The sequence below is a fragment of the Lycium barbarum genome, chromosome 2 (assembly GCF_019175385.1).
Source record: "Lycium barbarum isolate Lr01 chromosome 2, ASM1917538v2, whole genome shotgun sequence".
NCBI classification, from domain to species: Eukaryota; Viridiplantae; Streptophyta; class Magnoliopsida; order Solanales; family Solanaceae; genus Lycium; species Lycium barbarum.
In genome coordinates this window covers 131,400,900-131,425,271 of record NC_083338.1, presented here as the reverse complement: position 1 = coordinate 131,425,271, position 24,372 = coordinate 131,400,900, and the positions used below count along the sequence as shown (strand labels likewise).

Sequence of the window (24,372 nt, the reverse complement as noted above, 5' to 3'; positions counted from 1 at the left end):
TGAAAACTGAACCATAGATTTTAACTTTCCCGCATTTCTTTCTTAAACAGCAAAAATTGTCCTGGCATTCCACAAGGCAATTTATTGCTTTACACCTAAGGATTAAGAGCCTGTTTGGATGGGCTTATGTCTATAAGCTGAAAACAGCTTATAAGCTAAAAAAAATAAGTTGGGGTAGTCTAATTTTTTTTTTTTTTGCTTATAAGCTGTTTTCAGCTTATAAACTACTTTAGATAAGCTAAGTCAAGTGGGCTTAATTATTTTTTTAATTTTATTTTAAGCACAAAATGACTTTAAGCTGGTCAGCCAAACACTCAAAAAAACAGAAAACAGCTTATAAGCAGTTTATAAGCAACTTATAAGTCAATCCAAATGGGCTCTAAATGTTCTTATTATTAAGAAGTTTCTGTGACAAAAAATTGGACCAAGTGCATGCTATAAACCATGTTAATTTAGTATAAATAAATGAAAAGTTGAGATAAGAAAGTATACTGATAAATAATGATTTAAATGATAATTACATAAAACCACATGTAATGACGAGCTCAACAGATGATACTGTCCTCCTTGATTTACTACTGCAGAGTATTTTTTACTACATCATTTTACTTAACAATAAATCTAGGTTTATGCATCGTTAATTTTGCATTTGAACGAGTGGCATTTGTTGTCCCTAGTGTAGTTCAACGAAAGAGCTAGCTAATAACTTAAAGGCAATATATTTCAGAAATCTCCAAAATATTATGGCTATGGGCGAACCCATGATCAAATCCTCGTTACCAAATAAAAAGAAAGGAACCAAACCCTTGGCCTGGAAATTTCGTTTCATATTTTTGTGCGGATTACCCTTCAAATGCACTGGTCTTTAATTTTTGTCCCTCAAATTGGTGGTCTTTAATTTTTGGCCTTCGCCTAATACCATGAGGTTTGGGGTTCGAACTTCGGCCCAGTAAAAGTTAAAAAAAAAAAAAAAAATTTCGCAAGGCAGAGTTTTGTAGCAAAATTAGGCCTTAAGGTAGAGTTTTGTAAAATTTCAACTGAGTAAAAAACTTTTTTTTTTTTTTTGAAATTGGTAACTAAGCCTTGCGAATCCAAAACTTTATCTTGCAATTTTTTTTTTTTAATTTTTGACTGAGCGGGGGTTCGAATCCGAAACCAAGGGGTTCTAGCAAAGGACAAAAATTAAAGATCACCGATTTGAGCGGCAAAAATTAAAGACCACCTCCGAATAAGGACAATTGTGCAAATTGCCCATTTTGTTTTCCAATTGGCACCACTCTGCTCAACCACAAGGGCCGAGCTTAGAAACGTAGGTAACCCATCAGTAAATAATAAAAAAAAATCTAGACTCCCAAAACTTTCTATAATGTACTAAGTACTACTAATATATAATTAGCTTGAGGGGAGTGTAGTTGGTGGATACTCATAAGTTTACCCATATTTTAAATGGATAATATGGGTTTGACTCATATTGAACTCATTTTAAATGGGTTGGATGGGGCGGATAACCATGAATTTGACCCATTTTGCCACCCCTAGACCATCACTGCCTCGTAAAGGTGTCACCATAGCATATTTCAACGAAAATGTCGCTTCTTTCTCTGTGGTTTTGTCATACAACTGCCCACCTAAGCGAATAATTGACTATAATGTTCACACAAGATAAGCACGCTCGGTTAGCATGACTGTCTTAAATGCAAGACCAATGGACCAAAACTTTGGGGTTTGACCTAAAACAATTTTGGTGAATAAGATGCGTTTACTTCATACCTGACCATGTGTTGTTAGTCCTTAAGCATTTAATCAGTTTCCGTCTCAAACAATGCAGGAAAACTATTGAGGACAGCATGGGAACCACGAAAGAAGATTAGTTGCGAAAATAACTAAAAATAGAGCAAACTAACCAACTCAATTATTGTGCATCTAGCGAGTTAAAAGTGCACAAAAAAAAAAAAAAAAAAAAAAAGAGAAACACTTCGTGAAATAGTGATGTTGCAATATCATCAGGAAGTGCAACTCATTTAGCTTTTGAGTACACGAGAACGATATTCTCCCAATGCCCAAATAGAGAAAATGTTCCTATAGGCAGAATAGGATATCATGCAATTCCTGTTGAAGACCCCGCTGATCTCCTGAGAAATAAAAAGACATCCCATAAGTAAACAAATTATCCAGCCACATATGAGAATGCCTGAATCAATTTTAAGATTAAATAGAAAAAGAAAAAAGTCTTAAAACAAAAATTACGGAACGTCGGAATCACAGTAACAATAATGGTGGGACATTTGTATTTCGATTTTATTGGGCCAATTGAGGCAAAAACTAAGATTATTAAGTTCCACATGCAACAAACATAACCATGTACCTATACGATTATGATATGAAAACAGCTCCACTGCCAGTTTTCTGAATTCTATTACCTCAGAAATGTAATTATTAGGATTTCAGCCATCAAATTTATGTGCTCCTGTTTGAATACTTTATCCTCACTAACCCCAAAATTAAAGCAGGGTTTTGAAGTGAAAAATTATAATAAACCACATCCAAGTTTCAATCAGTATTTTAGGCCTCAATTCTAGGAGATTTTTTGTATAAAGGACACCAAGGTTGTTACACAGTGAAAACAGCATAAAAGAGGAAAAGCATATTACAACAAGATACCCAGTGTAATCCCATAAGTGGGGTCTGGGGAGGGAAAGATGTATGCAGACCTTACCCCTCCCATTGTGGGGTAGAGAGGCTATTAAACCTCTAAAACAATGAAACCCCTCTGTGCATTTAAAACCGTCAGTAATTCATAAGTGCAAATATTATCCTACATTAACCAAAACACCATCTTCTTACCCCAACCATTGTACTTGAATAGAATTTTTGCCTTTCAACGAGACGATAAGCAATGTGGATTTAGACCTATTCATTAAACCAGTCTTCACCAATTTTTTCTCTAATGCCCACTACTCCAACAAGCTTACTGTCCCACAAAGATTATAATCTCCAGAGCTCCAAATCTCTCTTCCTTCCCTGCCCCCCGAGACAATATACCCGACACTTACCAGATTCTGTTGAACAACGTAGTTTACATTTACATGCTTTCTTTCCAAAATGGTATGCAGCTCTTAATTCAACCTAAGTCCCAAACTCTATCCAGGAGGCGCAGCCAAACTAAATCAAAATCAAAGCTCTAAAGCAGGAGCTTAGGCAACCTTTTAACTTGAAAGTCCAAAAGTAAAAGGAGGGTAGAGTCTACAGTTTCAAAAATAACAACCAGGCACTGGCTCTTATACAGTACAAGCATTTTTAAGCTACAAAGCTTAAAGGCTTCAGAATTACCTGCTGAGGAAAATCTCCATTTTCTAGCTGAGCATTTATTAATACTTTTGCTGCAGAGTGTAATGGTGTAGGATTTCTCTCTGCCTGCAATTGTTTAAGGGGAAAAAGTAAACTTCAACGACAAAAAAGTGGCCAATTTGCATATATAACACATCTCAATAATCTATATGATGTGTTGTTGTGCAGAAAGGGCTGATAGCCCTCAGTCATTATCACAAAGAAGAAGAGTCCAATAGTAATGAAGATATACAAAATATTCAGCTGAGAGGTGTATGAAAATCCAAGAAGTTGGAAATTGGAATGTATTGATAACACTAATTTTCTGCCTGAACATTTCTACGTCTCAGTATCTCAAATTAGGAATAACCATGTAAATAACTAACTTGAAAATGCCAAATGCTTCATAAAGGTCTTTCATTAATATCTCGTTAAAAAGAACAATTTAACACTAAAGAATCTCCCAGCATTTCACCGCTAGTTCACATTGATCTCCAACCCCACCTCCTCCTCCCCTGCCCCCCCCCCCCCCCCCCACACCGATAGGTCCCTCCCATCTTTCAATTTTCATCCATGAAGGTGCATAGCAATTGTCATGAGGTCTTCATCTCTCCAGAAATTCCACAGGGCATTGGCAGAAGAAAGCAACAAACTAAGGTTTCAAACTAGTTATTTGATTTTCCTATTTGGATTTGAAAATGAAAAACATCTATTTCTTTTTTCAATTGAAACAAATATATTTTTTAACTCTTCACTGTTACTTAAAGTTCTGACGATCATGTTTAGGTCGAAACGTTATTAGTACCTGTCCAGCAGCAATTAGAGTCAGCATAGCCCATGCTGTATTTACAACATGAGATCTGTTGCCTTCAAGATTTGTATACACCTATAGAAGGAGGACGAAGAAAAGAGAAGACAAAAATGACTGGTAAGTTAATGGCTGTACAAGAAAATAGAAGGCAAAGACAACTCTCCCAACAGCATCCTTTAGGAGATATGACAAGCACCTTGATAGTATGAGGAAATATGTAGTTATTTAAGTCATATTGGTTTGTTTGTAAATCTTTTCTCACTGTATTATGAATATGAAATGACAATACTCCTAACCCAAGTCTTCATTCATGAATATCTATGAATTACTAACATAGAGGTCCTAGATATGCAAGGAACCAGAATAAGAATTAAATAAAATGATATGAGATGAAAAAAGTACCTTGTTTTGACATGACAGATAACTCTCCCCCCAGCCACCAGATGGGACTTGTTTGGACAGCAAAAAATCACAAGCCTTGCGTATGCTGGAAGAATTATTGTAGTTCCTTCCTGCAGCCAGCAAGCCAAGCACCCCGAACCAAGTGCCATAGGTGAAGCAAACTGCCCAAGAGCCGTACCTGAGAACGAACCTCAGACGCTAAATACAATTCTCATGATTTCACAAGAACACTATGGACGTGAACCAAGTAAGGATACCAGATGTCTTGGTAGTTCCACTGCATGTTCAGAATACAGGGATAACAAGAACTAACCAGGAGCCATCAGCTTCTTGAATTTTTTCAATGAAGGCGGCAGCTTTAGCAATACAGCGTTCCACTTCTTCTTTACGATGACCAGGGTATAATTTCTTAAATGCTGTTAAAGCTTGAATTGCAGCTGAGGAACACTCTACATAACTGTATAGTGACAAAGCTATGATTAATAGGAATCAATGGATGTATTCTGTACACATACATACACTGCTATACAAGAAACAAAGTTATACATAGGTGCAGATGACTTACGGGTAATCAATAACAATATCTCCAAAAGTCTCAGCAGGGTTGATAAGCTGAACAGGAAAAAATTAATTCCAAATCAACAAAGACTTGAAAAACTTGCATAATGCACGTCAAATAAGCAGCAAACCACCAATACATGCATGTAGCGTCATGTCATGTCCAAGTATTGAAAGAATGTTTTGTGCAAGATCTATTTTGATGATTTTCACACATCCTCTAGCACCTCAGCCCCAAAACTTCTTCAGAGAGGACAAAGCAAAAAGTAAAGGACAAGAGGTTAAAAATGTCATTGTGGGAAAACTAGTCATTTTCCTTACTACCCTTTTATGCTAGTCGTTAATTCGCAACTAGCTCCACCCCCCCCCCCCCCCCACCCCCCGCGCGCGCATAATACACGTTTTACTTAAGTATATTATGTGATATATATATATATATATATATATATATATATATATATATATAGAGAGAGAGAGAGAGAGAGAGAGAGAGAGAGAGAGAGAGAGAGAGACCTTTTGGGCCAATTTGCTTTTAAACAGCCATTGGACATTTCATCCAACATTTACAGCATGATCCCAAAGGTGATAAAGATAATAAGCAAGAGAATTCAAATCCCTTGTTAAATATATCATTTTCAACAAAAATGATTAGCGGGGTTAAATCCCAAAATACAAGGTTAAAACATGCATGAGCATAACTTTTTGACAAAGTTGAAATTAAATATCCCTAGCCAGGGGCATATCTAAGTGGAGGGTGTGGGTTCACTTGCACTCATGCTACTCTCCTAGACTATGTAATAAATGCTATACCTCTACAACACTACTTATATATATATGCACCCAAGCTCAAAGAGTCTTATGATGCAATGGTTATTGGGTGCATCTCAACAACTGGAGTTCAGAGTTCAATCCCCATGTCCATCTTGTGTTTTAATTAAGTACTTTCTTTCTCTATCTTTCTATCTTTATTTGGTTTAATCTTTCAAATCCGCGAGTCTGAGATATTGAAATCCATATTCTTTTCTTTTTATAATCATGGTGTCCAGGCCAGCTTGCGCGCACTCGACTAATTCCATAGGGTATTTGCTACCTCCAACCATCACAAGTACCGGGTAGCTCGGTCTACCAAGGCTTGGACAAATAGGAAGAAATCACCTAGTGCTTTTTGCCTCTATTGGAATTTGAGCCTAAGACTTCATGGTTCTCAACCCACTTTATTAACCACTAGGCTACACCATTGGGGGCCATTGAAATCCACATTCTCCTTTTGTAATCGTAAAAGTTTATGTAACTAAACCAAAATAGCATATTGTCAACGTGCTCAACTAAACCCATCATTTTGACATGGAGTACATATATATATGTAAAAATCACCAAAACTTCAAAAGAAAATAATTGTGAACCTATATTTCAAAAGTATGGGTTCTATGGTAACAATCTAAAGGTTGAACACATCAAATTTAAATCCTGGATGTGTCTATTCATAATAGTGCATCCATCTTCTTAAAATCCAAGATCAGCCCCTATCCACAACCCATAGATTCCAAAGTATCCCATGTTTGGCAAATTGAAACAAAATTATTTATTGACAACAATATTTCAAGACGTACTCTTTTTTTGATAACCTATTTCAAGACATACTCTTTTGAGAGTTAGCTGGCAGAGTTTCAGATTAAAATGGTCTTCCTAGGCGACAAAGAAGTTTACTTTTTTGATACGCGACAAAGAAGTTATCATCAATACCTTAAAATAACCAAAGCATCCTTTGGATTCTCAAAGAGTTCAAAATGTCTTGGCATATTAACAGACGATAAGAAGAGAATTGACCCTTCCATTTCATCAAAAAGAGAATTGACCCTTCCATTTAGGGAACCTCCTAATGTGGGCTAAGGAGTCAGAATGCACCAGACTCCCCCAAAGTGTGCAAAAAAGACTAGGGCAAAATGGTAGATGTGCATCTAGTATGGTCTATGACATTGAAAGGCATTAGCTAAAGGAAGCAGAGAGGTAGGTTAACAAGAAAAGACACAAGCATAACATACAACTTTAAGAATTAACGAGGACCATAATCTCTAGCGGATGTATAACACAAGCCAAGAAGAAAGAAGCCATTAAAATTCAGAACTTCCCCAAAGCAAAATAAGAAGAAAAAGTTATCTATTTTTCTTTTTCTTTCATAGCAGGAAACAACTTCAAAAGTAAAAACGAATCTTCTAGCCTTCTAAGCAAGAGCGGAATCACATTGAATAAAATGGTGTATAACTGTATATGACTCCACAAACTTGATAAAAATGTTAGACATGTAATAGCAAAAAAGAAATGACATGAAAGATAATATTTTCTAAAGAGAAACATGAAACTAATGTTAATTTTGCAAATGAAGTACCTCCAACCATGGATATGACCTTGTGAGTTCATATGTTGCAAAGCCGCCGCCAGTATTCTGCATATATACCAGGAAAAGCTTTCTCAGTGATTCACAAGACTGCACTTTCAGGAGTATCAAGAACAACCAATAACAAGAAATTATCTCTAAAACTTCAGAAAGACAGAGATTTTATTCAGCCGGATTTAAGGAAAGGGCATAAAGATGTGGCTAAATTAAGCTCACTGTCAACTGGTTGGATAACTTCAAATTGATCTGCTCAGAGCATGTTTCAATAAAGTATTTCACTGTTACTGGGTATGTTGTTGTTGTTGATGATGTAGTGTTTTCTGGAGTACGGATGCAGAGGTAATTTTTTTTTTTTTTTTTTTTGAAACTGGTAACTTTGTATTCCTCAGCATTAAGGGATATGCTGGCCACCTCCAAAATGAGAGCTATATGGTGATAAAAAATTTAAATTTCTAGCGCATCAACCAGAAGTAGCATTTACAATTACATAGAAAGGCCACAACTCACAAGAAGACCCAGATCATTCTTGTATCCAAAACATCTTATTTTATGTGAGACTACCTTGGGAGGTGGGAACTAAATAGAAGCTGTTTTACTTTCACATGCAGTCGATAGAATGTCTAACGAACTAACTTTCAAATAACAGGAATTAAGAAGAATGGTATCTAAGTTATCTACTGCATGAATTTGGAATGCAATCCTGCTTCAAGTCAAACTAGTTAGCTTAATTTAGCTTTAAGAAACCAAATTAGGTCAGCTTGCAGTAACTAATCGGCAGGGGCAGTTGACAGAAACCATAGCAGGTGCTCTTCCTGTGTTTTATTAGAATATGTACACAAGCCAGGGGTTAAAACTCCAAACGCCTCCTATCCCTTTTCAGTGCCATAACCTTAAAAAGATCAAAGTAGAGGCTTCCATTCAGATCCATACATACATGAAGATGCTAGATTTTGGAACATCTTGGGGATGCAATAAGAACCTAAAAGGCATCTTAGAAAAAGATTGAAGCAACTCTTGCAATTGTCAGTTCGTTTACGCACAAAAATGCAGCCTCAAATTAACATGATGGGAAGTGCCAGGCGAAGCTGAGACACAAAGAAGTATGGGCAATAATATGAAATAAGAAGGGGACAATGCTATTACCTGTAAAGAAAGCACAACATTTACTGCATCATAGAAACGCTTTGCCTCCAACGGATCACCAACTATCTCTGATGGCAGTTTTGATAATGCAAGAGTTGCCTGGTAGACAGAAATAGGTTAGCAGAAATGGAAGCATATCACTAGGTTGTGAATGGTTGTCACAAATACTTACTTTAAGTCCCTCTGCAGTACAATCTGAAATGGGCCACCCGTGATCCGCAGTTGAAAAAGGCCAAGCACCTTTCGAAATATGACGATACCAGAAATCTAGATTGCCAGGGCAATCATCTGACACCTTCAATGTAAAGAAAGGATCTTGCAAATTAGATCAATATCAGAGGTAAAACCAAGATAATATGGAAGGTTACACCATAGATGATATGAGCCAGCAAAAGGTACTACTTGTGTATTTTTTACGAATGAATGTGCTTTTCTCAATGTTGAACCATATTCTTCGCCAAGCCCTGTTGCAATGATTGCTTGAATTGCAAATGTCGTATCCCAAGATTGACTTCCATTGTACCCCTGTAATATTGCAACAGATAATCTATATATCATCAGACGTAAGCAAAACAGGGCAAATAAATGACCGACGCCTATGGTAGGACATCTATAATAACATAATGATATTTTGTAGACCTTCATTTTCATGCCATCTTCAGCAACCCAAAAATAATCATAAATTCTTGGAAGATGCAACTTGAAAGCTTCTGAGTTAGGATCTTCAACCCAGCAGCAAAGCATATTCAAAACCTGCAAATGGAAGGTCAGTTTTTCAGCAAACAAAGGAAGATTATACCCATAGTAGTCATGTCATCTATCAGGAATAGTTGAAACATGAAGGTGAACAGAAGAATAACAGAATTTCTATATAGATTACTCTTTTGCCTAAGATTGAACGTGAGGAATTAAAGCTACAGAATTGCTGCAGAACAGTAAAAATCATCTGCAAACTGTATTTTGACACAATCTTCAAAAAGACCATCAGATCTTATAGCTAGGTAACTTTGAAAGACAATTACTATAATGTATGGATAAACAACGACCTTCACCAACACCGATCCAAAAAGAATACCAAAGACCTTCACTAATGAAAATTAAGGACCAAGACCTTGTTTACAGGTCCTATGCATAAGTAACGAGTGTTTTCATCTTCATAATGAATGTGCTCCATCACGGTGCGCAAAGCTTTTTCCCTCAATCTTTTCCCTGGCCAGCGTATCAAAATAGGTTCTACAACCTTGTGAAGTGACGCCCACAGGATATCTTGTACTAGAGGGTGTGGGTAGTAAAGGTCTTCCTGCAGAAAGTTTATATAAGTAAAGAAGATACAAACCAGAAAAGAGAGAACAGTATAAGTTGCAATTGACATGTCTTAGTGATGCAAATGAAGAAGCTGCATTGGATCTTGCTTCAAGTTATTAGCCAAGTTCATACGTGTGACTTGCTCCAAGAATGGGACTTCTTATTTGTCTTGTGTTTTCTTAGGTAGGTGTATTACATCCCCAGGATAACTCCAGATTTTTCAATGTCTCAAAAGGATGAATGTCTGCAAGCATACATGGATAAAAGATCTCTCAGTGACATTACCATCATTGTCTACCAGTCTGGTAGTACAAGAATATATGCTTTGATCTTTGGGACATGTTTTTGGATAATGATGGTTTGTGGGCCAATGTACGTGCACCTAGACTATTTCACCGAGAACCTGCTACACCCACCAGCATGGGGTAACTCTACCCACCATAGTTTAACTAGATCTTATGTTATAAAGTTGGTGTCAAAAGTGATCTTCTGATGAAGATAAAATAAGAAAAAGATGGAAACTTTTGGTAAACTCTACAACAGAATTTTACATTATCCCTGAAGAAGAGTGAAATTTGTGAGCAAAAATCTTCTCAAAGATCACCTGGAAAATATCTAAGCTGAAAATCGGGATACAAGTTCTATCTCCACTAGGTGTTGATATAATGATAGAATAATCCTTAAATTGAAAATGGATAGAGAAGATGTCATGCATATAAGCAAGCAGCTCGATCAGCTTGAAAAATAACCATAATGGAGCCTATGAATTTTGAAACACTTCCGAGAAAAAAAAATTGGTACTGCAATCTTAAGTAAATAAAGAATGAGCTAGTGAGATAAGCCTGCCGAAAATCAGAAGCTTCACCTAAAAAAAACTTCTCAAAAAGGGTATCAAAATTCACTCTCTTAGCAAAGTTAGAATAGAATCTTCGCCATGGAGATGCCTGCCCAAGGAAGATGTCAAATAAGTTTTCATTTTCAAACAGGAAGGAGAAAGGATGTAGAGCCCAGCAGGCAACAAGAAGAGAAACAAGATACGCGTGAATGATTTTGAACTTTGGTTCTTTTGGGTCTTAAGAGCACAAGTAACATATAGGTGCAAGAATTTGGGCAACTCTTAGGTTGCAAGTCAGTTGGTCTTTAATTGTTTAAGATCAGCTCACCAGAAGCTCTTCATGAAAAGCTGGTGCGTGGCTCTCATCAAAAGCTCTTCTCAAGATTGTCCAAAAATAGTAAATAAACATAAACAGATTACTGCTCCTACCAACCTTTGCACACTCATTGCGAGCTTTATCCCAATCTACTTCATGATAAGGGACTGTAAAGAGCTCCTTTCTCAAGGATAAAACTGTTGGCGTGATAGGGCCAACAAAGCGTTTACCATAAAGGTAGCACATAGGAAGATAAACCATCCGGCAGTGGCACCACATTCTTCCTGAAAAAATTGGATGAAACAAGAGTTTCCATTTCTTAGAGAAGACAAGAAGCACACATTTCTTGAGAAACAGAATCAGTAATGTATGAAATGTCATAATACAGTCAATACCATAATTTGACTATTTAGCACTATTGCTTCAAATTTCAAAGGCACCAATAATTAATGTTATCAAAGGCGGAAAGAGCAACAAAAATCTAAGGTCCACTGGGGGTTTAAGCACAAAGAGCGAACAAAGCGTAGGTTTTAATGAAGAAAGGTGCAAATGGAGAAAAAAATATGTATGATTAGTCCAAGACTAATAAATAAAAGCATGAATAATAAAAATATAGTCTAAAGACATTGAAAAAATATTACAATGAAAAGAAATATCAATTGTTAAGTGTCGCCTCTTCAGGCTTACACGCATTGGCAGGAAAAATATGTCCTAAAGCCTTGATGATGACACTGTAGCGCCTGCTAGGCGAAGCAAAACGCTCAACATGTAGTGCCTCATTTTAGGGCTTAAGAGCGCTTAAGCGCGCCTTTGACGACACTGCCAATAACTAACACAAATGGAAGTGAGTAATGATACATTGACCTTACAATTTTTTCTATGAAATATTAGATCTGCCAACATAATCAGTTTTCTTTTATCCATTGGTTTTTATGAAGACATTAGCAATAGCGTATGTTTCTCCAGTTTACCCACTTCGCCACATTCACTGATAGATTGATTTTCCCATTATTCTATTACAAGCATTGATTTTCCAAAAGAAATAAACCGAAGAAGTTGAAAAGTAATACAAGAAGTAAAGGTGAAACTAACCAGGATGGATTGGAACGATATAGGGGAGAAGCCATATTTCCGGAGGGAGTGGATTGTTCCCAGACCAGTCAAATGCTCCAAGCACCTTATATTAATTTAGAAGAAAAGAAAGTCTATTAAAATATAAATTGATACTGATCTATCTAAATGGCATGCTTTCAGACCAAAAAATGAAATCTAGAAGTTACTGAACTGAGAGCCACATTTTTCCCCATGACGTAATGGCCGTGGCAGAACCATGATCCAGAATCCATTTACGGCCCTTCTCCATGGCCCCTTCTCCGTCATTAGCTCCTTCCCCAAGCAACCTCAGAGTAACATAGCTCAAAACAGAACCAAACATGGTGCTGTGGCTCTCAATATGCAAACCCCACCCACCATCACTGTTCTGCAATTCAACATTGTTACAATTAAAGCTTTTTCACCAAGCTCCAACAGGTGAATATCGAAGGAAGAAGTGCCAATGAAATAAACAGCAAATTAAAGACGCAAGCAGAGATGCGAGTATTATCAGAAAGGACTTGCCTGATGGTTATAAAGATATCGAATCATCTCACGCTTATGCTCACTTGATAATACTGCATTGAGTGCCCCCGTAATAGATAGAGTAATAACCTGTAAATGATATAAAAGAAATCGAAAAATAATCATTAAAATAGAAGTTATGACCCAATTCTAGGGAGCATAAAACAATTAAAAGTATCTAAAGTTAGGCAGCTAGTAGTAGCAATAGAAACATTTACCAGGCCAGGCATTAGAAACATCGGGCCTCCATAATCTCCAGCCCAGTGACCGTCATGAGTTTGAAGAGTGGAATAAAAACTTAGCGCTCTTCTCAACGTGGTGGCTACAGTATCTTCTGTAATATCTTCATTGTCTTGTACTTTGACTTGGGGCAAGATACTAACTCCCTGATTCTCCTTTGACAACTGATATACAAAAACAAAAGCAAAGGGCGGAGTATGATGACGTGAACTAGAGAATCAACATATGCTCAAGAGCTAATCACACAGTTTTTCATGCATGTTTCCATCATTTAGTCATTCCCCATTCATGTGGAGGATGGTTAGGTATTTTTGGTGCGAATGGGAAATAAAGGTTTTACTCCTCGCGCCTTTTCTCGTAAAGTAAATTATTTTTTGAAAAAGCACATGCCTTTTAAAAAATGTGCCTTTCAGAAAAGACACACCTAATTTTCTGAGGAGACACCTATAGTTGGCTATAAATTCAGAGGCATTGCCTCAGATTTTACACACTAAAATTCGTACCTATCTTCCCCTCTTCTTCTCTACTGTTTTTGAAAATAAAAGCAAGTGTCAAGTGTGATTCGCACCGTGCTGTTGAGTTGGCCAGAGTTCCGTAATTCGAAGTGCCGCTATTACAGAACTGATTTTTCCTTCCTATCCTGGGAAGAACTAACCCAAAACCTTGAGCAACAGTGAGGGGATTAAATTCCTTAAGGACACACAGCGTAATCTGTGATCTCATAATTAATTTAAGTTATTGTATAATTACAATTTTTTTTATTACAAGTGGTTAAGGATACATAAAGATAATAGTATTGGCCCTCTAAAGTTATTGTGCTCTAATCAGACCCTATTAAGAGGATTCATCATAGTTATTTATACATTAACAACAACTATTGAGCCAAAATGCAACAACTCTTTCCTTTTTTAGTCAGCCCCATTCTGTATTCAGTAACAATTTAAATTTAAACTGCCTGTTTTTGTTTTACTCTTAGTGAGATGAATTTAAAGTCACACAAATATCTATGACTTATTTTAGACCACAAGTTTCAAAAGTAACTCTTTTTTTTTCCTTCTTAAACTCTGTATCCAGTCAAACACCTAATCACATGAATTGGGACGAAGGGAGTACCTGATAACGCATAATGAGATCAGCACTGTGTTTTTGCTCCAATCGATGTTTACTGAAGTGCTCACGAAACTTGTCGATTTCCGCGAGATCTTCAGGAGATCCAAGGTTTGGATCAAACTCCCATACTTCCCTTCCTACATGATTGTTCGTTGTTCGCAGCCATGGATTCCCTCCTTCTGCTATCTTCAACTTCCACATTCTTCACTCCGATTACTAGAAAAATAACCAATAATCACAAATCATACTCAGATTTTACTGTTAAGATTCTTAAAAACCTTGTATTTTGGACTACATTGAGATAAAATAAATGGAGGACTTTACTAGGACCACAAACTATATAACAAATAATCACAAATCATATTCAAATTTTGCTAATAAAAATTATTGGATCATTAACAGCCTTGTATTTTGGACTACATTGAGGTAAAAATAAATCGAGGACTTACAAGGACCACAAACTATGTGAAAATAACAATCATGAAAACTACTGATAGAAACTGGTCGGCAAGGAACAAAAATGAATAGATGCTGAAGATTTGGGGAAAAATGGAATTAATTGAAAAATTAACAAGATAAGGGAAATATGTATGGATGCCAGAAGATAGACAAAAAAAAAAAAAAAAAAATATATATATATATATATATATATATATATATATATATATTAATTAAAATGTGGGGAAAAATTAGAGCAAAATGTGCGTGACTGAGATTACAATGCTGAAATTAATATGTAATTAGTTAGAAGAAGAATGCAGAAATCAGTGGGAATAATAGAACAAGTAAATATGTATGAATATGATGAGAATGCATTAAGGCAATCATAGTGAATCTGATGTAGCACCTGTATAGATTGATGGACAGCTTGAAAGTCAGTGATTTGTGGTATAGTGTTAGGTATTGTGTATTTATTGATTAAAAATAGGAGTAATAAAATAAAGAGTGTATAGAGTGATTTTCTAGAGTTGAACCACGTGCGCTGCAATTACAAATGACAAATATACAGACCACCTGTCAAATAAAATTAAATATTACAACGGACGGCGGACCCACCAGCACGTGAAAGAGTCTAGAACCTAAATGATCCCAAAAAGAAAAAAAAAATATTCCAAGAAAAAAAAAATGATATCAAAGTATCCTTAATACATTAATTTACTGCATTATTGACTTAAGTGTAACTTAAGTCTAATAACGTAATAAATATACTGCGTTAATGATGTCATTTAAAAAAAATTATTCGAATAACACATTAAATTAATGTGTTATGCAAGTCCCATAAATTTTTAATCCACTGGATCTGTTTGCTTAAACGCCAAATTTTCTCGAAAATTTGTTAGCCACAGTAATTGCGGGTCCAAGATGGATGCCATCTTTTCAAAGGATAATTTAAACAAGCCAAAAATAATAATAATAATAATTATACTTATAGAAATTTTCAGTGGCTGATTCCCCTTGGTAAAATGATCAGTTTTCCCACTTTTTTGCAACAGTGTGATGCTACAATTGACGTTGACTACGTACGTCGGCTTAGTTAGCATATTTAATTTTCGACCAAATTTTGTCCCGAATTTGTTTGACCAAGTACTCTTCCATTGACATAAAAGTCACAGCTTCGAAATGAGAGTCTGCAACTTTTTTAATCGAAAAAGTATTTAAAGTTATCAAAATACCCCGTTAAAAAAAAAAAAAAAAAAAACCAAACTATCATTTGCGCACAAATTTAGTGCATAATAGGATCAAATTGCAATTTTGCAGTTTTATCCTATTGCGCACTAATTTAGTGCGCAAAGGCCTTCAATAAATTCCTCCCAATTCTTTTTCCAAGCTACTCTTCTTCACCTCCTCTATTTTCACTCTTTTAACATACTTTAGCCCTCCTTAAAACATATCTCAAAGCTCTGAAACGTCAAACTTTGCTATAGAACTCGATGTTTGTGAATGTGATCATTATTGTAAGCTAAAAACATCAAGGACCGAAGATAATCTTGGGCGTCATTTTTGGCGTTGTAAAGTGCCCGAAATAAGTGTTTTTACATTTTTTTAGGGTTTAAATTATTTTCACATTATCTACATATTATACGTTTAAAAACTGATTTTCTTGTAATGTTTATAGGATATGGGCAGTTGCAAACATTTTCGTTGGAAAGATAGCATTCCCGTGCATAAAATGGTGGTGGCGAAGATTAAAAAGCCTCTTGTTGATAGAGATACCGCAACTTCACGTATCTCTAGAGATACCGTGAAGTTTGACTTGCAATTTAAGCTTAGGGAAGCTAAAGAAAAGATTGACCTTTTGGAGGTGTTGCTAAAAGAATCCAAAGAAAAGCAAAGTTTTCTCAAGGCCAACCTTAGAGAAACTCAACACGAGAAAAATGCTTTGAAAGAAAAACCGAAATTTTGGAAGACTATCTGTGCTATGTTGTTGTTGTTTATTATTTCTATGTATTTTGTTTATTAATTTTAATATTTCTATGTAATTTGTTTTTCTATGTATTTCTATTTATTTTGTATTTTTATGTACTTTGTTTCTGTTGTTTATTATTTTTATGTACTTTGTTTTAAGAAGATTATTTAAATTAATAATAGATTATAAAAATCAATGCAAATTAAAAACATACTAAAAATATTCAAATTGGTGACTTCATCATAAACTAAAAATACAAATTAACCGCATGAGTCCGAAACTTAAATTACCCAAAATATAATAGAGTGAACCAAAATAACCCCTAATCATCATCAGAATAGAAGTCTTGAATATCATCCTCAAAACAACATTTTGGGTTTCTTAAGACATATCTTTTTTATGTAGATGTTAATTCTCTACTTGTTAATGATGCTTGTTCTTCGGCTAACTTTAGCATGTAAAATCTACAACGTCTTGCTAGCACTCTGTTATTTTCTTTTCTAATCCTTTGTACGGCAAGCTCGCAAGTTTCTCGACCTACTCGAGGCATGGTTATTGAGTACCTTGTTGGGATTTGAACGTTGAGATTTTCCAAGTCACGAATAAGACGTTCTGATTCGGCAAGCCGATGTGCCCATTCTCGGCGTAACCCGCAATAATATTCTCGTGGATCTGAATATTTCACGCTGCAAAAATCATCGTTACGCTCTATAAGAAGGTGGGTTTCATATAGTCTAGTTGGAAATCATTGTTATTAAGAAAACTTGATTCACTGGAATAGCTGCTATGATTTGAACTATCATCACCACTACTATTCGAATCCTTTGGAAGGAATAAAGACCAATCTACATTTTTACTACTCGACATTCAAAATTCTGTAGTCTAAGAATAAATGAAAGGCTACTTATATATATGGAAACCCCTAAGTACCCTCGGGGGTTGGTCATTATGACCTTACCTACTTACTTTATGTTAAAAAAATATTAATCTTCATCGGACATCTCACAGTCCGAATCCCACTTGGATCTGAATCTTGCGTAACCATGTTGACCATATTCTACCCTTAGGCAACATATTTTGATTCGATTGTTCTCTTTGCGAAAACGATTAAAGCAAAATTCAACTCTTGTGGGGTGTCACGAGGCATTGATATAACATTTTTTTGGGCGTTTAAGCCCTAATGACCTCAAGTTTTGTTCAAGCGATGCAGCCTCCCTGACACGCCAATCCCACTCCTCACTCATTGTGTTATTGTATTGTCGATTGAATCTGTTGTTCGGGTTATTTGAGTATTTAAAATCATCATCTAGTTCCTATGTCCTACCCATTGCTTCAAATATGTCTTGTAGGGTAAAACATGTAATAGAACCAATATCAGCAAATTGGGTATAGAATGACATGATAACTCGTTTTAATGTGAATGTCAGTTTTTCGTCAATCATGTTATATACTACTCTTTATGACACTAACTTGTATTGCGCAACATTTAAATGCGCAATATAGTGTGTCCGCTTTTTATGACACACTATGCTTGATGTGACAACACAATACTACATAATTTGACTATTTTTTATGATGCTAACTTGTATTGCGCGACATTTAAATGCGCAATATAGTGAGTCCGCTTTTTGTGACACACTATGCTTGATGTGACAACACAATGCTCCATTATTTGACCGCTTTTTATGACATTAACTTATATTGCGCAACATTTAAATGCGCAATATATCAGCCATAGATGACACACTATGTTTGTCCGCTTTTTATGATACACAATGTTTGATTTGACAACACAATGTTTCATTATTTGTCCGTTTTTTATGACACACTATGCTTGATTTGACAACACAATGCTTCATATTTGTACATTTTTTATGACACACTATACTTGATGTGACAACACAATGCTGCATTATTTGTCCGCTTTTTATGACACACTATGCGTTGACAACACCATGCTGCATTATTTCAAAAATCTTATCCTATTGCGCAATATTTTCATGTGCAAAAGTATTGCGCAGTATTTTCATGCACATTAGGGTTCCCACGTTTTTTAAAAGTTCACTTTTGCGCTCATATTTTGCCTATTTAATATGAATGTTGGATGAGGTAAAAACTCATCCATTTCATAAGTTTAAGTCTTTTAAGTTCTTGAAAAAACTCAATCTTGAAAGAAAAAATGTCATTTTCTTCTTCTTCAACCGTTAGGGTTTCTCTATTTTGGGATGGAGTTATACTTGATGTCAATAATATCGTTCGTTATAGTATCAAACCAAAAGCCCATGTTAAGTTTCCAACAACCTTAAACTACGAAACATTAGTCACTTACCTACATAAAAAAATAAAAACTGATCCCACAGAGTATGGATTATCTGTAACTGGCAGATATCCAAACACCGTTTCACAAGGCTTAGTGCTTTATGATGTGTGGAATATCAATGATGATGACTCTTTGAGGGAGTATTTGAGGGCGCCTGAAGACTATAGGGATGTAGTCGCTATTTATGTTCTTGAAATGTATATAGAAAAGACGCCTGAAGAAGTCCCTCAAGTCCAGCCTACTCATGATAACACTTATGGGGACTTTAGTTCTTATACACACATTTTGAGTGGTCAAGTCCCGCTGGAAACTCTAAGCCAGCAATTTAATCAAACAAACACTGAAAATTGGTAAATATTCATTTTTAAATTATTATTTTGTGTAGTAGCACGTGTTTATTTTATTTATTAGTAATATCCTTTTTTGGTATCTTTGTAAGGGTTACACACCTGATATGAGTAATATTGGGCAAAACTCTTAGTTTGGTGGAGTTGAATATTATTCACAAAACTCGCCAGTGGTACAAATGGTCAATCCACTCAGTTCGGTGGAGATGATCTTTCTCCAAACCATGTCAATATAGATCAATATTGGTGAGTTCATCACCTTGATATTAAATAATCCATATATATTTGATGTTGGTATTTAAAATATGTTACCTTTCATGTAGGAAGAGGCCTTTCTTAGATGGTGATGATTGCCCAAATTATTGCGAGACATCATCAAGTGATAGCGAGCCGAATAATGCAGAACAAACCGATGATGATGATGAAGACGAAGAGGTCGATGTTCAATCTCGTGGGCAGCAAGCAAATTTAATAGCATTGATGCAAAGTCCGTTGCCGGAAAACTCAACTCCCGAAAGCCCCCTGAAAGCCCAATGCAGTGGCATTCTGAAAATATTTCATATCTAGATAATCTTCAAGGTCGGGCTGATGCCTTTGTCTTCACCAGAGAAGATGATCAATGTCGTCAAAAAAATTTGGAAGAAACGACCGATCTTATAAAAGACGATTGCTACCTTGAAAAAGGGATGGTGTTCGGATCAAAAAAAGCATTGCAAAGGGCAGTAAAATTTATTGTTACAAGGATATGAGGGAGTATAGGGTTGATGATTTAACCAGAAAAATATGGAGACTAGTTTGTAGACGACAGTATCAAGGTCGTCAATGGATGCTTCGGGTAATTGAAAAGCCCGATGGCATGTGGGTTATCACAAAATTCCACAAACGTCACATTTGTGATATGGGACAGAATCGAGCAGATCATTTTAATTTAGATATAAATATGATTGCTCAAGTGCTACTTAAAGACGTTGCCGAAACCCCAAGGTAACCTATTCGACCTAGTTCATTCTAATTCTTACATCAATTAAATTGTCATTGCTAAGTGTTATTTGTTTAAACTTGTGCAGGATCCCCATCAAAGATTGCATTATAAACGTTAAATAGGTATATTAAAAAACAATAAGCAAGAGAAAAGGATTTCTTAGGCGTAGGTATGCGTTTGAGATGATTTATGGAAATTGAGAGGGCTCTTTCAAGACGGTGCCGAGGTATGTGGCAGCTCTACAAAAATTCAATGTAGGAACTGTTGTAGAGTGGAGGCTTCAGGGCGGTACATTTTTTAACTATGTGTTTTGGGCATTCAAAACCATCTATTGATGGTTTTGGTCACTACCGGCCAGTAGATGGCACGCATGTATATGGTGCATACAACATCAAACTACTTATTGTAGTAGGAATGGATGCCAATGGGTCGATATTCCCTTTTGCTTTCGCAATTGTCACTAATGAGAGCAACGACATATGGGTGATGTTTTTGACACATTTGAGGCGACATATTTTTAAGGATCATATGGGCATATGCGTGATATCTGATAGACATCAAGGCATAATGCACTGCATGGCTACTTTGGAGGGGTGACTGCCTCCCTTTGCTTACTATCACTATTGTTTAAGGCACATCAAGGCAAATTTTCAAATGAAGTTTGGAAACGGCACACTCAATAAATTGATGTGGGCGGCTGTGATGGAGCATCAACAAAAAAAAGGCTTGCGAGGATGGAGACGATTAAGGAAGTGAGTCCAGAAGCACATACTTGGTTGAAGAAAATCGAAGTTGAAAAATGGACATTACACGCTGATGAAGGCAGGAGATGGGGGATGCTCACAACAAACAGCTCGGAGTCATGCAATGATTTGCTAAAATCTGCTCGGGGACTATCCGTTACTGCAATGGTAAGAATGACTTTCATGCAAGTTGTGGAGCGGTTTGTGACAAGAACCAAGCAAGCCAGAGCCATATCAGCAGAGGGTGGGAGATGGATGCCAAAACCTTTCAAAATGATGAGCATCACAGGCAAAAAAGTCAGCTGCACAAGATGACCGAGTATGGCCTGATTGAACGTGTGTATGAAATCTCAACAGGTTATCACCATGGTAAGGGAGGAAATATATATACCGTTTATGAGGGCACGAGAACATGCAGTTGTGGTAAGTGGCAAACATACCACATGCCGTGTTCTCATACTGTCAAGTGTTTCAAGACAATGGGAAATACGGTAACAAGTTATGTGGCATCGTAATACAGCGCCAAAAGTTACGCTAAAACATATGAAGGCTGCTTCTACCCACTTGGTGATCAAGCTTATTGGCCAAACGAGTCATTTTCAATGGTTGATAACAAGGAGTATATCCGTAAAATTAGGGTTAACGCACGAACTCGAATTCCTAATCAAATGGATGTTCTGGATAGGACATACTCTCGAAGGTACTCGACGTGTAAACAGTTTGGCTATGATAAGGGTTTGTGTAGCCTACGAGGCTGTGGTGGTGCAACTGCGTCTTGTAATACAAGAGCCTCCTGTACTTGATGTATTGTTTTAAATATTTTTTTATTGTAAATAATGATGTATTATTTGGTTATTGCAATGAATTATTTTGAACTTCTCGTATTGGATGAATTATTTTGAACCTCTTGAAAAAAAGTAATGCCTTGACTAAAAAATAAAACACTTGAAACAAAATCTTATAAAGTAAAAAACTTAGACCTAAACATAACAAGATTCAAACAAACAAAACTTACTTCGAGGCACTTTACAACCCCTAAAACGACGATCCAAACATTTAGGTAAACTTGATATAATGAGCCGACATTATTGTCCGCAAAAAAAGATATCAAGTTCTATATAAAATATTAATATTTTGGAGTTTTGTAACATGATTAATCTTGCGTCAAAGTATGAAAAAAACGTAAATTTGAGAGCTTTAAAATTGTGTGAAAAAAAAACCTAGCTATTGCGCACTGAATTAGTGCGCAATAGGGTAAAACTGTAAAATTGCAGTTTGGTCCTATTGCACACTAAATTTGTGCGGAAAAGGTAGTTTGGTTTTTTTTTTAAGCAGGGTATTTTGGTAACTTTAGATATTTTTTGGGTTAAAAAAGTTACGGACTCTCAAAATGACAAGCAACACATATTGCATTAGATAGTGCATCATGGGAAAAATGGCATCCATTAAAATAAGATTATTTGGATTACTTACTTACCACACCCACATATATACACTCAAATCAATATTTTTCTAAATTAATTCCGGTTAATTTTTAAAGGCCCTTCATGTGTTGTTTAACATGTTTATATGATCTTAGGAATACGTATAACTACAAGGCCTTGAATGTGGTAGACAGACGCTAATTCAAATTACGTATAAGTCAGTGAGTATATAGAGTACCATTACATTTATTATTCGAGAAAAGAAATAAAAACCTTCAAAAATTGTCTTGAATTTCAAGCTACATACTTATTATTTGTGGTGCTTCTATAATTACCCTGAACTTATTCAAAACGGAATATATACCGTATGAAAAGTCACACTCAAATATGTGTTAAATGCTGATATACACACATTGCCACATATATATTTCCTGTTTTTTTTCCCTATATATATAACTTGTTTAATTTCAAAAATTATGAAGTATATTCGTAACTTAGTATATTTAAAATATAATTAGTCAAAGTCAAACTAAAATTATAAGTAATTTTTTTATGTATTTAATCTTGTGAAATTTAAGAGGATAACATTTACGGAAAAGGGACAAATATACCCCTGTACTATTGGAAAAGGGTTAAATATAACTCTCGTTATACTTTGGGTCTAAATATAACCCTGTTGTTATACTATTGGTTCAAATATACGCCTTTTCCATTAAGTTTGTCCAAGATGGACATCTAATCCTACGTGACACTAACATTTGATGACGTAGCATGCCACCTCACCACCCCAACCCATTTTACCCCTCCCCTCTATTTGTTCTTCCACCATTAAAATGTTCTTCCTCTCCACCACCATTGCCACCATTACCACCACTAAAATTTTCTTTACTCGCATATGGTGGACTAGAACTCCTGCTCGCAAACTAGATAAAAGTTTTAAGGTATTTGACTAACGTGCCCATCTGATTTGTTAAAACGCAGGTCGAATATGAATTGAAATTTTATTTCGAACATTCAGTAGTGATGACAATTGTCGTTCCAACTAACTGGTTCACTTTTTATTTTGATGGAGGCGATTTGGGATATATCGAAATAGTATAATTCTCTCTGAAATTAAGTACACTCCCTTCTTCTAAAAATTTAAATCCTATTTCATTTTTAGGCGATCATTTGACAAGCTGTTGATCCTATATATCAGGCATAAATTAGACTTTGAATTAAATTGGAGTATATAAACTGGAGTATATATCTGCTGTTAGTACTTGGTAGCTTTAGGAATTAGGGCAAATTGGAAGCGAAAAAAAAAGAAGTAATCTCCATTTGAAACAACAAATTGGAACGAACAGTTGTTTTGTTGTTGTTGCTTTGAAGTTTGAAGCAATGGTGGTAATAGCTGCGGAGAGGAAGGAAATGTTAGCGGTGAAAGAATAAATAGAGGGGAGAGGTAAAATAGGTTAGGGTGGTGAGGTGGCATGCCATATCATCAAATGTTAGTGCCACGTAAGATTAGATGTCTATTTTGGAGAAGTATATTTGAACTAATAGTATAACAGCAGGGTATATTTAGATTCAAAATATAACGAGGGGTATATTTGAACCTTTTCAAATAGTACAAAGGTATATTTGGCCCTTTTCCGTAACATTTATTCGTGCAGGATTCAGAAATGTCTGGCTTGTACTTGTTTTGACTTCTGGTCCATTTGGTCAGAACAATTGAGCTAGTCATGCATTTTTGTGATCAAATGTGATGGTACGACCAAAAATTTGGACTGTCTAGTAATGCACATGCAAATCCGTAAACTAGACCTAATGTTAGAATTCAGAGTCAATTAGTTGATCAAAATCGTGTTGGAACTGGAATTGATGTATTTTAGGTTGCAGATCAAACGCACTAAATTAACCCAAAATTCTATTTATGAGTTATGCAGAGTTGGAGTCTACTGGATAAAAAATTTATGGGAATTGCATAACGCATTAATTTAGTGCATTATTCAAATACATTTTTTTTATTTTTTTTTAAATGACGTCATTAACGCAATAAATTACTGCGTTAAGGAAACTTTGGTATCACTTTTTTTTTTTTTGTGGGT

At 35.7% G+C, this 24,372-nt stretch overlaps 1 protein-coding gene across 3 annotated transcripts; it reads right to left on the bottom strand.

Annotated features, from left to right (window-relative positions):
• Positions 1 to 1,852: 1,852 nt before the first annotated feature.
• LOC132627283 (cycloartenol Synthase-like) lies at positions 1,853 to 15,047 on the bottom strand. Of its 3 annotated transcripts, none has more exons than XM_060342537.1 (19): positions 14,907 to 15,047; positions 14,063 to 14,275; positions 12,928 to 13,113; positions 12,710 to 12,799; positions 12,378 to 12,572; positions 12,185 to 12,269; positions 11,210 to 11,376; positions 9,748 to 9,936; positions 9,276 to 9,389; positions 9,039 to 9,161; positions 8,809 to 8,931; positions 8,637 to 8,735; positions 7,485 to 7,541; positions 5,106 to 5,152; positions 4,854 to 4,997; positions 4,541 to 4,718; positions 4,133 to 4,213; positions 3,331 to 3,414; positions 1,853 to 2,132 (listed from the first exon to the last, which is right to left on the bottom strand). In XM_060342537.1, exons 2-19 carry the CDS (start codon positions 14,258 to 14,260, stop codon positions 2,022 to 2,024), a joined length of 2,271 nt encoding a protein of 756 aa, XP_060198520.1. In that variant the 5' UTR covers positions 14,261 to 14,275; positions 14,907 to 15,047; the 3' UTR covers positions 1,853 to 2,021. The 3 variants fall into 3 exon arrangements, with proteins under 3 accessions (XP_060198520.1, XP_060198519.1, XP_060198517.1); XM_060342536.1 differs by lacking the exon at positions 14,907 to 15,047 and adding an exon at positions 14,509 to 14,667; XM_060342534.1 differs by lacking the exon at positions 14,907 to 15,047 and having other exon boundaries at positions 14,063 to 14,452.
• Positions 15,048 to 24,372: the final 9,325 nt, after the last annotated feature.